The sequence below is a fragment of the Ursus maritimus genome, unplaced genomic scaffold (assembly GCF_017311325.1).
Source record: "Ursus maritimus isolate PB19 unplaced genomic scaffold, ASM1731132v1 scaffold_32, whole genome shotgun sequence".
Classification (NCBI taxonomy): Eukaryota; Metazoa; Chordata; class Mammalia; order Carnivora; family Ursidae; genus Ursus; species Ursus maritimus.
The window spans coordinates 11,058,171-11,071,033 of NW_024425786.1; the positions used below are offsets into that span (position 1 = coordinate 11,058,171).

At 48.3% G+C, this 12,863-nt stretch overlaps 1 protein-coding gene across 1 annotated transcript in view; it reads left to right on the forward strand.

The window, feature by feature from the left end:
• FHAD1 (forkhead associated phosphopeptide binding domain 1) overlaps window positions 1-1,204 on the forward strand; it is a 123,332-nt gene extending 122,128 nt beyond the window's left edge. The window contains exon 33 of the mRNA XM_040645810.1: window positions 653-1,204. Within this exon, the coding sequence (XP_040501744.1) occupies window positions 653-769 (117 nt within the window). The 3' untranslated portion in view covers window positions 770-1,204. The remainder of the gene's footprint in view (window positions 1-652) is intronic.
• Window positions 1,205-12,863: the final 11,659 nt, after the last annotated feature.

Consider the following 12,863-nt stretch of genomic DNA (forward strand, 5'->3'; position numbering starts at 1 on the left):
CACACACACACACGTCTTCCTCCTCCGGGTCTCCCTATATCTGCTCATCTCCTCTCTCTCCAGTTACCCCACTGCAAGAGATGACCTCACCATCCTGCCGTTGAAAGGACCGGCCCAGGGAGGGACTAACATCTCAGAGCCCATAACCCCAAATCCTGGGCGCGATCATCTGGAAAGCACAGCCCGTGCCAAGTATCCAATCAACTGTGACCAGGGACAGCGTCACACACGGGGCTGCCGGGAGGAGGGGCGGTGCTCAGAAAAGGCCTAGACGGAAGACACACGCAGCTCAGTAAGAGCTTTCCAGGGGAAAGAGACTCCGTCACAATGAATATGCCCATCATACGAAGCTCCTACTTTCAAAAGCACAAAAATGTAAAAAGGGAAACACTTACTTGCGTATCTGGAAGTATGCCGCAACAGTCATAATGCTTACCTTTGGGTAGTGGGATAATTGTGGATCATTTTAGCTTCTTTCTATGCCTCTCTCTCCCTCCCTCCCTCCTCCTCTCTCTCTGTAATTATATATATATTTTTTTTTTTTACAGCAAACATTTTATTTTGAGTAAAAAAAAAATCAGTTGAGTGGACCGTTTTGGGATCTTGCCACAATTATAGAGTTTGTGCATTTGTTTCTTCTTGCTCATTGAAGGTTGGAGCCCGAAAAGCCGCCCCAAAGATGGACCAGGAAAGGGAGACGTTGAAGAGAGACACGTCCAGCAAATCCAGCCAGAGCCTCCTGTTTTCTAAGCCTGGCGACAGGAACTAGAAGTGTCATCCCGTCGGGTCTTGCGTGATTCTCCGTGAGTCACGTGGGTGACTCAGAATTCTGTGTCAAAATACTAAGACGCTTTTATAGGACTTTAAAGGTCGTTACCCTAGTATGTTGCTTCCTAGACTGGTGTTTGCGCGATGCTGTATTAGGGAGCATGCAGGGATAGGGGTTCTTTTTTAAGTTACTCACGGATGTGTACATCTTCAGGCATATGAAGAATGCAGGTCGGAAGCCCAGACTCCTAGGCCTGGTCAATACAATTATGCGCCACATCTGAGCGGTGGCGTGCCCACGTTTCCACCTCTACGGAGCGGCAAGAATCCCGCCACTGGCAAAGCCCAAGACATGTACTGGGGCCACAGGACAGAATGGCAACCTCGGGGCCGAGGCTGAGGCCACGGGAGAGCATATTTATATCTAAGTTTATTATAATAAATTTAGTATGCCTGGTCGTCTCATCGCTTCTGTAATAGTGACTGACATGTCTGTGGCACTCTGCGGTTTTCAAAATGCTTCTCACCTAATCCTCCCCCAAACCCTGGGAGGTAAATAGTACTCTGATGCCCATTTTACAGATGAAGACAATAAGGCCCAGAGAGGTTAAAGTGCCTGTCTAGAATCATGCAGCTAGTAAATTCGGAAGCTGGTCTGGAACGCAGTTTCTGACTCCCATCCCATACTGCCCATTGAGCGGCACCAGGGTTCAGGCTCCAGCCTCCCGAGGACAGACCCGATCCCGGTCCCAGAAGAGCACGCACTGCCCAGGTGGGCACACCCCTTTATCATGGTGTTTGTAGAGACCCTCATTCTTCTTGCTCCCATGTTCTGCCCATCTGTCTGCTTGCCGCCTTTCTCGTGTGGCCGGAACCGCCGAACACAATGGGAGGAAGAGCCAGAAGGCATGAATATTGTTTCTTTTTTATTTTTAAAAAGCCACAATAAAAATATTTTGCAATTTTAAACCAAATGGATTCTTTATACTGATGAAAACTAGAAGGAAATAGGAAAAGTTCTTGGTGGGATATTCCACTGAAGGTTCATCTGACACAGGGTTAGGATCTAAAGTCAGTGAGAAAAGTGAGCTTCACCTGACCTTAAAAATACTCTTGAAAATCCCGGAAAATGTCCGTAAAGAACATCCTGGTATTACCGGTACTGTACCATATCCCCAAAGTCCGAAACCGCAAGTTTTTCTCCAGCACCAGAAAAGAGCACTTAGTCAGGCAGCCGTTCACGTAGCTGGCTCACGTTTGGTAGCCAAATCGTGTGGGAAAAGAGGTTTTTGCTGGTCGAACCTGTATGTTTGCATTTGCACGAGTCAAATACCCAGTGCCCGTGTGACCGCCCGTGTTTTACATCTTCCGAGAACATGTCAATTTTTATCCTATCAACGTTACAACCCAGGATGGCAATTTCTTCTCTCCACTCCGCCAACTACATACATCATTTTGGGGGTGTCTCCTCAGACACGCCCCCTTTCCCTGAGAATGAGCCCCACCCCCTCCACCAATCACGTTTGCCCTACCTCACGCTGCTCTCTTGGCTGCACCTGATTGGCTGAGCGGTACATACCCAGGCCAAACCAGACCAATCAGCTTCCTTTTCTAACTCAGGCTGGGCTAATTAGCGTCTTTGCGCTTGGCATTTGAAAGTTGGCCACTGCGATGCCACCCAGGTCACTGGTGCTGCTGGAGCTGAGAGTCTTGATGCGGTTCTAGGGCTGGGGTGACCATTTCCCCACGTGTGCTCCGAGAAACAAAAGCTAGTCTTCAGAAAGAGAAGGGTGGGGTAGATACTCAGCAAGAAAGACAGGAGACCAGGACTCCCAGAAAGACAGTAAAGCAGACACTCCAAGCCCCTTATCATGACCTTCCTCTACTGTATGGGCTGGCGCCGGAACACCTTGATTGCCGGCCTCCCCTGCAGCTAGAGCTGGCCATGGTATTCAGTTCCGGTCAATGGCATGTGAGCCAAGGCCCTGGGGAGGGCTTACCTTCTGTAATAGAAAGCAAGCCTTGGGGCACCCGGGTGGCTCAGTCCATTAAGTGTCCAACTCTTGGTTTCAGCTCAGGTCATGATCTCAGAGTTCTGAGATCAGGCTCGGTGCTCAGCACAGAGTCTGCTTGGGATCCTTTCCCCCTCCCTCTCTTTCCCCTTGCTCCTCCCCCCACTCGCACTCTCAATCTCTCTCTCTCTCAAATAAATGAATTAATAAAATCTACAAGAAGAAGAAGGAAGAGGAGGAGGAGAAGAAGGAGAAGAAAAAGAAGAAGAAGAGAGCAAGTCTTCACTAGGAGAAAGTATTTTGCTCTTTGTCCCTTTGCCGAGTCTCCTTATTCACGCCTGGAGCTCAGGCTTGGAGCTGAAGCAGGCACCTTGGGGATCCCCAGGCACCAAGCAAGAGGCTGAAGGCCACCTCCAAGGACAAGGCAACTAAGGACAAGAAAGGCCTGGCGGGTGCCTGGGAGCATCCCTGAGCTCTGCACCATGCCTGGAAGGCCTCCCTCTGTACCTCTTAGTCTGTAAAACAAATCCCTGTTTAAGCCACTGTCGCCAGGTGTCCTGTTTGTGCTATTAAAAAAAGCATTCAAAACTCAGTGATGAAAAATGACAAATATTTATCGTTTCTCATGATTCCGTGGGTCAAGCCATGATTCCATGGCACTCGTACTGGTCTAGGCTGGCTTGCCTGGGGCTGGATGGTTGGAGGTGGCCTCATTTCCATGCCCAGTCATTGGTAGGCAAGTTGGGTCAAGGCCGCGGTCCTCAACCAGGGACAGTTTTGCCTCCCAGGAGACACTTGGCAATGTCTGGCCACAATTTTGGTTGTCACAACCTGGGGGGTGGGGTGCTACAATCATCTAGTGGGTAGAGGCCAAGGCTGCTAGATGCACAGAACAGGCTCCCCACAACAAAAACTTACGTGACCCAAAACAAGAGTAGTACCGAGAATGAGAAATCCTGGTCTAGCGAGGCCTCTGCGAGCCATGGTCCCCTCATCGCGGAGCAGGCTGGACCAGGCTCTTTCACAGGGTGGTGGGCACAGGTTCCCAAGAGCAGCAGGAGAGAACAAGCCCCAAAGCACAAACACTTACCAAGTCTCTCTGCTTGTGTTTGTTAATATCCCATCAAACAAAGCAAGTCACATGGCCAGAGTCATTTTGGGAAGGACTCCAAATTTTTACAATCTACCCACGGTCAGTTTTCTGTTATTTGAAGCAGAAGGCGTTCCAAGTGAGACAGATTAGTTGCCTTGATTCCTGAGGATTTTCTGGTTCCTAGTTTCTTTCTTTGGCAAGGCCAGTTTCAGTGCCGGCCCTTGGGTTCCACTAGGACCCTTTGTATCACTCAAGATTCTTCGGTTGCCCCTAACAGAAACCTCCTGTGGCTCATTTTAGCAGAAAGGGAGTTTATTGAAAGGAAATGAGAAAGCTTAAAGAATCAAAGGACAAGCAGAGCTGAAGAGCCAGGACAGTCAGGAACTGGCTTTCCTTCCCCATACCTGCCCCCTTTCTTGCTTCCACCGGTTTGACTTTCTGTTCTTTGCAACCAAAATGGCCTTTACTAAGACACCACCTCCACTGGTAGTTCTGAGAAGCTGCCAGCAACCTTTCCCCTGGGTTGGTATCGAGGCACAACAAGGTACCCGCAGTCCCCAAAGCCTCCCAATCTTCTGATCCCCCAAGCAGCGAAGACAAGCAACTTCCTTCCACCCTTGCCAGTGGTAGTCTATTTGGATTCTTGGATTCGTGACTTTGCAGATAAGGTGCCCTTCTCTAGCAGCCTGGCAGAGCCGCCAATGCCTGCTGTTGTGAAAACCAGAGTCATGAGTGTCTGCAGAAAAAAATAGCTTCCAGATCTGCATTCCATAGTGTGCTCCTGGTAAGTCGGAGTGGTTTCCAATTTTTCTGGGTCTTAGAAATGAAAGCAATACACTAACGATGAGAGGAAACCCAAAACCTGCTAATGCTAATGAATTCGTCTTCGAGCTGAGGCGCTCCTAAAGCAGGAGGTGGGGCGCCCGGCGAGGGCAGACTTGGCCTCGTTTCCATCAAGATGTGCCACTTGCATCCGTGTGCTCAGTGGCCCAAGTTATTTGGGGCCAATTCATGACCTTTTGTTTTTAAACGTTTTGTTCCCCAGGAACCCACCACCACACCTCTGCGTGCATCCTGTGCTGGGAAGCATTCGAAGCCCCCCTCTGTTTTGAGTGTCCTCTCCTCTGTACCATGCGGCTCTCATTCCGAAGACCCTAAGATATCGGAGGCGGAAATTTTATCTTCCGGCTGACTGTGGTCTTATCATCCTAGAAATCAGAGGTGCCCTTTGGCTGATAAATCACTTCTTTATTTTGAGTAGAGTTGGCACATCTTGTTAGACCAGTTTCAGGTGTACAGCATAGCGATGTGACAAGTCTATGCATTATGCCGTGTTCGCGGCCAGCGTAGCCGCCATCTGTCGCCATACATCACTATTACGGTCTCATTGACCATATTCCCTGTGCGGTGCCTTTTATTCCCATGACTTAGCCATTCCATAAGTGCGAGCCTGGATCTCTCACCCCCCTTCCTCCTATCTTGCCCAACACCCCACCTTCTTCCCCCCTGGCAACCATCAGCTCGTTCTCTGTATTTATAGGTTGGATTCTGCTTTTTGTTTGTTTTTAGGTTTCACTAGTGAGTGAAATCCTATGGTTTTTCTCTTTCTCAGTCTGACTTATTTCACTTAACACATTACCCGCCAGGTCCATCCATGTTGTCTCAGATGGCATGATCTCATCTTTTTCATGGCTGCATAATATTCCATTGTTGATATACTTGCCACATCTTCTTTATCCATTCATCTACTGATGGACCCTTAGGTTGCTTCTATATCTAGGCTATTGTAAATAATGCTGCAATAAACACGGGAGGACTAATATCTTTTTGAATTAGTGTTTTCATTTCCTTCGGATAAATCTCAGTAGTAGAATTCTTGGATAATGTGGTATTTCTATTTTTAATCTTTTGAGGAACCTCCACACTGTTTTCCACAGTGGCTGCCCCAGTTTGCTTTCCCACCAACAGCGGACCAAGGTTCCTTTTCCTCCTCGCCAATACTTGTCATTTCTTGTCTTTTTGATTTCAGCCATTCTAACAGGTGTCCAGTGCTATCTCATGGTGGTTTTGAGTTGCATTTCCCTGAGGATGAGTGATGTTGAGCATCTTTGCATGTGGCTTTGGCCATCTGTATGTTTCCTTTGGAAAAATGTCTGTTCAGGTCCTCCGCGTTTTGTAATTGGATAGTTTCTTTATTTATTTTTTGGGTTTTGAGTTGTATACGTTCTTGATATATTTTGGATACTCACCCTTTTAAGGATGTGTCGTTTGCGAATATCTTCTCCCGTTCAGTAGGTTGCCTTTTGGTTTTGTTGATTGTTTCCTTCACTGTGCAGAAGCTTTTTATTTTGATGTAGTCCCAATAATCTACTCACACTTCTGTTTCCCTTGCTTTCGGAGATGTATCCAGAAAGATGTTGCTATGGCAGATGTCAGAGAAATTATTGCCTGTGCTCTCTTCTCCTAGGATTTTTATGGTTTCAGGTCTCACATTTAGATCTTTAATTCACATCGAGTTTATTTTTGCGTAGGGTGTTAAAAGGTAGTTCAGTTTCATTCTTTTGCATGTAGCTGTCTGGTTTTCCCAACACCATTTGTTGAAGAGACTGTCTTTTTCCCATTGTACATTCTTGCCTCCTTTGACATAGATTAATTGACCATTTAATCATGGATTTATTTCTGGGCTCTCTATTCTATTGATTTGTGTGTCTATTTTTTGTGCCAGGACCATACTGTTTTGATTACTACAGCTTTGTAACCTAGTGTGAAATCTGAGATTATGATACCTCTAGCTTTGCTTTTCTTATGATTGCTTTGGCTTTTTGGGGTCTTTTGTGGTTCCATAAAAATTTTAGTATTATTTGTTCTAGTTTTGTGACAAATGCTGTTGGTATTTTGATAGGGATTGCATTGAATCTGCAGATTGCTTTGGGTAACATGGACATTTTAACAATATTTGTTCTTCCCATCCATGAGCATGGAGTATCTTTATGTCATCTTCAATTTCTTTCTTCAGTGTTTCATAGTTTTTAGAATATAGGTCTTTCACTTCTTTGGTTAAATGTATTTCTAGGTATTTTATTCTTTTTGGTGCAATTATAAATGATGTTGTTTTCTCAATTTCTCTTTCTGACTGAAAAATCACTTTGAGGGTTAAACACCCAGACTTCATTCATTCAGGCAACAAATACTGGATACCTACTATGTGCCAAGGACGAATGATACTGTTCTAGACCTCACAGCCTTGACCTTTGCTCCCCTTTCGGGTTCTGATCTGCTGCTCTCCTGGGAAGGAGCTGGAATCATTAATTCACTGGGTATGTTGCACAGGAGAGCTCACCTTTGATGCTCACATCCTCTTCTGGGGCTTTCTAAGGGATTACTGCTGGGCATTCTGTAGAGAGAGCTGCATGCAGCAGTGACCCTCTTCTGGGAGTTTCTTTGTCCCTCTCAACAGGGGGAAATTTAATAGTTAATAATAGCACACTGTTTACAGTGTCCTTGCCAACCATCAAACACTCACAGTGCTAAGCACAGTCCAGACATTATCCCACTTCGTCCTCACTCTGCGTATCACTCCCGCTTCACCTGTGAAAACGATGAGTCGGTAAGGAGCTTGCCCGAGACCAAGAGCGTCAGAACTCACGCATCTTCCTCGTAACTTCTCTATTGTACCGCTTTCCTCAGGGAAGTCCAGAAGCCAGCTGGTCATTCACGACTCAAAGAGGATCGGATTGGCAAATGTTTTCTGTAAAGGGCCAGAGAGTAAACACCGTTTTCTTATAAAGGGCCATTCACTTCAGGGACCATGGGATCTCTGTCGCCACTACTCACGTCTGCCATTGCAGAGGAGCGTGGCTGTGTCCTAATAAAACTTTATTTATAAAATAAAATAACCGTGGAGTCTGCTTGTCCCTCTCCCTTTGCCCCTCCCACTTGTGTGCTCTCTCTCATAAATAAATAAATAAACAAACAAATAAAATCTTTAAGAGAAAAAAGTTGATGGGCCAAATTTGCCAATCCCCATGTCAAACTCGCACCCAGACTGGATTATTAATATCCACACGGCTGTTGCCTGCCGTCTCATGACTCCCGGGAAGTCAGACTATCACCATTTCTATCAAATGAGCTTTTACTATGCACCATGCTGTACGCTAAACTCTTGACACAACTTTGCTCATTTAATCCTCTCGAGGGCTCTGAGAGGAGATCGTTATTGCCATTTTCCAGACAATGCAAGTGAGGCCAGAAGGGTAAGGTAACTTACCCAAGGTCACCCCACTGGGATGTTCAAACCCAGTTCCTAACCACAAACCACATCACCTTTCACCGTTGGAACCCTGCGTCTGGACAGAAAGGAGCTTTGCCGGTGAGGCCGGAAGGCCCACCATCTGCAGGACCCAACTTGCAAGAACCACGTCTTCGGGACACACCCCTTCCTCCAGGCCCCTGGGCTTACCGGCCCCCTCCTGAAAGAGTCTCCTGCTTCCTTCAGCTAATACCTTAGGTCAGGTGTCCCTGACCTACTGTTCTCTCTTTCAACTGACGTTGCCTACCTCCGCACGATGCTAACTACAATTTCCCTTCCAAGTTTCCCAAATTCTTGGGTGCCCCTGCTGCGGTCACACACAGCGCTGATCTGTCCCCTCCAATTTGTTTCTTCCACCTTGCCCCCTGAGCAGAGAACTGCTAAATGACCTCTGAGCCACACTGATGCCCAAGGACCAGCAGGTCACCCGGCCCCGATCCCTATCTGATGCCGCTGACGCTGTCCTCAGAGGCGAAGGGGACAGACACTTGAGAGGCTTGTTTTTCAAGAGCTCCTGTTAACTTTTGTGTTGAGTCATGTGGGTGCAAAGAGGTGTCATTTTAGCAGCTTCTCTTTCTTGGCAGTGACCTTGAGACCTAAAAATGGGGCCACTGGATGCTGTAGAGGGGACACTGAGAAAACACCTAGTCCATCCCGAGTCATCATGCATTCATTCAACAATGATTTCTCCAGCAGTACCTTGGACCAGGCACCACGCTGGGCACCGGAGAGCTAGAGTGGACCCAGACAGACAGGTCCCTTCCTCCAGGAAGTTGTCTCAGGGGTGAGGAGGGGGGAAAGGGTGTCAGATATTTTATGAAGAGCTTCACTGTGGGTTGTCATAAGTGCTGAGCCACAGCACTTATCGTCCAGCTGTAATAGTTGTCACCGCTCTGCTCCCCAGCGTGGGGTCCAGCAACTCTCACTCTTCAAACTGGCTAGTCCTGCTCCTCCCCCCACGCCACCCTTTGCCCATGACCCGAAGAATTCCAGGACCAGATCCCAATGCCCAGAATACTTGATAAACTGCCTGCATGTAGACTCACACCACTTTCACTAGAGTAGGACGAAAGTCTAAATCAGCAGCCCATGTGGTTACCGTCTTTGCGAGGGGTCCAGGAAGGCGCTGGGCATGCAGCATTGCTGGGGTGTAAGCCACAAGGCGTACACACACACACACACACACACACACACACATTTTGAGGGTTCAAAATAGGGCTAACACTGAGGCCTGTCAGGTGTTCAGCTTGGACACTGAACTGCCTGGAATTTCACAGAAGCAGAAAACCTGCTCAGCTTTTTTCCAGCTCGCCCAGCAGGGCATATGCAACTAATCTGAAAGACGATCTTGGTTTCCAAGTAGATTGATCCCATCCAAGATAACCACAAAAAGAGAGCTCTACAGATAGATAGGTTGGGTCCTAATGACCTGCAGATGGGTCTACCTACAGCCGGTGCTCAGCGGCCCATGGAACACCTGCTTCAAACCCGCCCCCCCCCCCCCCACCATGCATCCTGTATACAGCTTCCAAACTTTGTAGGAGGCAAGAAAGCCCCTGACACCAACCAGGCTGTGACCCCATTCCTTGCCCTCACTCCTCCAAATCACTCAAATGAGTATTTGGGCTGTCCCTGAACCTTGACCTCTGCATATCTTTTTCAATCCATCAAGGGTTTCCTGGTGCCTTCGGAGCGTTCGTGATGATTAATTAGTAAGCTGGTATTTATAAAGTGCTAAGTGAGGGCTGCAGTTTATGAGCCCACTTTATCTCTGACAGCCTCCCTAATCCCCTCCCAGCATCTCGGGCTTCAGGGACCACCCAGTTCTGCGAGGCTCTGGAATGCCCCTCATTGTCCACTCCGTACTGCCCCCCAAACCCAAGAGCTCCTCCCAACCCCTCCCCATTTCTCCCCCCTCTTCTTCAAAGTGCTGTTGTTTTTCTTAATATTACTGTGCCCCTCCCCGAAAGACAGTTACACAAGTGGATGTGGGAGGAAGAAGAGAAACAAGTCAATGGTGACTAAGTCTGCCTCGCTCCCTTGCCGCTGGAATATTGTCAGAATTGGCTCGGGCTCACCCTGCCTCTGTAAAAATCCTTTGCGGAGGGTGTGATTTTTCCTGAAGATCATTCTTTCCACATGACCAAATGCTGTAATGTGTAACCAGTCCAGATCGTTTCTTTCTGCCCAAATCCATGCTTGGGGCACAGCGCTCAGGGTCATTCAGGAATGATTCCCCCAACAAACAGGTGACTGCTTCTGGAAGGTCCGCAGTCAGTGCTCACGGGCTGTGCCCGCCTCTCCTCCTCCACTACTCCTTTCATTTCCGAACAGGTGCCTTTCCTCACGTCCAGTGGCCTCAGAAGGAACAAGTTCAAGTAAAACGCAGCCCCCGGCTTGCATCTCAGGCATGAGCAGATCAACGGCTGTGTCCACAGGCAGGGCCCAGAAATGAGGCAGAGAGCTCAGCATCGCGAGCTCTCGTCCTGTCTAAAACCCTGAGAACCTGTGAGAAAATCCCCCTAAGAGGTGTTAAAAGGGCTCACCCATGTGGGCAGCATTTCCTGAGCTCTGCCTGAGTATAACAGCCGCAAGTCCTGGGCGATCCGTTCCCCTTCTAGAAGATGCCATAGGTAATGAACAAGAATTCCCCCACTGCACCACGGAGCCAGGCCAGCCTCCAGAGGGTTGTGACCACACAAGCCAGAGGGGTAAGTAACCAGGGACTTTGATACACACAGTCCGCCTGAATAATGCAAACCAAAACCATATCTGGCTTTCACATATATGTAAAGTTGTTTTTTAAGAAGGCAAACTCCCACATAATCTCATTACTATTAAAAGTTTGCTCCCACATCAAGGAGGTGCAGAACACGTAATGAAGCCGCCCTTTTCATGCAGACACATTACAAATCGTAGGTTGGGGCGGGCAGAGGTTCACCAGGTCTTTAAAAGTAATCAGCAGCTTTGGGAGGAAGGCTAAGAATCTGGCAGACCAGGGCATCTGCAGACAGAAATTTTTTAAAGAGTTTATTTATTTATTTGAGAGAGGGGGGCACCTGGGTGGTTCAGTTGGCTAAGCGTCTGCCTTCAGCTCAGGTCATGATTCCAGGGTCCTGGGATCGAGCCCCGCATTGGGCTCCCTGCTCAGCTGGGAGTCTGCTTCTCCCTCTCCCTCCCCCCAGCTCATTCTATCTCTCCCTCCCCCCCTCAAAAATAAATAAAATCTATTTATTTTAAATAAAATCTATTTATTGGAGAGAGAGAGAGCTTGAAAGCAGGGGGAGGAACAGAGGGAGAGGGACAGGCACACCCCACCCTCAGCATGGAGCCCAATGAAGGGCTTGATCCCACGACCTGAGTGGAAATCAAGAATGGGGAGCTTAACCAACTGAGCCACCCAGGCGCCCCTGCAGACAGAATTTTTTAAGTTTCAATCTACACCCCATCCCTAATGTTTCGCGTTCAGTTAAAAACAGACTATTTAACTTCTCCTGGGTCCTTCAAGGCCACATATGGGTGATATAGAAACCTGCCTTTTGCAAGTAGCTGAAGCAAACTGCCCAAGACCAACAGAAACCTGATTCCGAGCTTTAAACAAACAAAACCATGTCATTTAAGCTGAGCGTCTTTACTTGACTCAAAAACACTCTCGAAAATAAGTTAACGAAAACATCGTATTTCCTGAACCCTTAAGTGGTTTTCTCAATTTTGTTCTTTTTAAAATACCTTTTAAACTGACTTAGCAATATTCTTGAACTGTGGCAGGCGGACAAATACCAACGAGGTCCCGTTCTATGCAGATCAGTCTGTAGCAGCTTGCTGGCTTTTCTTTCTCAAGTGCTCTCTGCCTCCAGACCAAGGGTTTTAAGCCCCGCATCCATCTTTTCTCTGCAAGAACTGGTGAGACCAGTTTCTGCGTAGGGATCCTCTGCATTGCCCTAACGTTTTAGAGAAGAAGCACAAAGCACAGTTCTCCTTCTAGATTAGAGACTCCAACTTCAGTGAGCAGAACTCCCCTGGGTGCTTGTTAAAATGCAGGTTTCTGCGGCCCATGCAGAGATCTGTCTGGATTGGGGCCTGGGAATCTGTATTATTAACCAGCCCTCCCCTCCCCCACGGGGGTTGTGATATTGGAGGTCCACAGCTTTGCAGTTTTAAGGTGACACACCAGACCACGGAGAGAAATCCTCTCAGGCCTCTTCCCGAAACCGCATCCCTTGGAGCCTTGGAGAGGATCTCTCTCCTCGGGGGCCCTCACCGAAATGGCAGAATCAGGAGCTCCCTGCCAGTTCCTCTGAAGCGGAGTCTCAGGGGACAGCCGTGGCCCAGCAGCTATTCTGCCAAGTCATCCATGTGATGCGCTGGCCCAGGGGTGAGGACCAGCCCCCTTCCCCGCTTTAGCTCTCCCTCTGTCTCCGAGAACCCACACCATTCAGGGCTATGGCCCTGCCCCGTCTCCCTCGCAACTGCAGGTCCAGCCCTTTGCAAAAGCTGCTGCAGCTCCAGCCGCAGGTAGATCTAAACGGGGGGTCCCCGCTCACCGGATCCACCTTCATACCCCTGCAACCCTCATTGAGAACGCCGGTGGTTAACATCGAGTCGTCTCCATGGCAACCGACAGGGTGTCACAGACTCAGGATTACGACTTCTCGGCGTGGGGATTCCAGAGAAGAGGTTG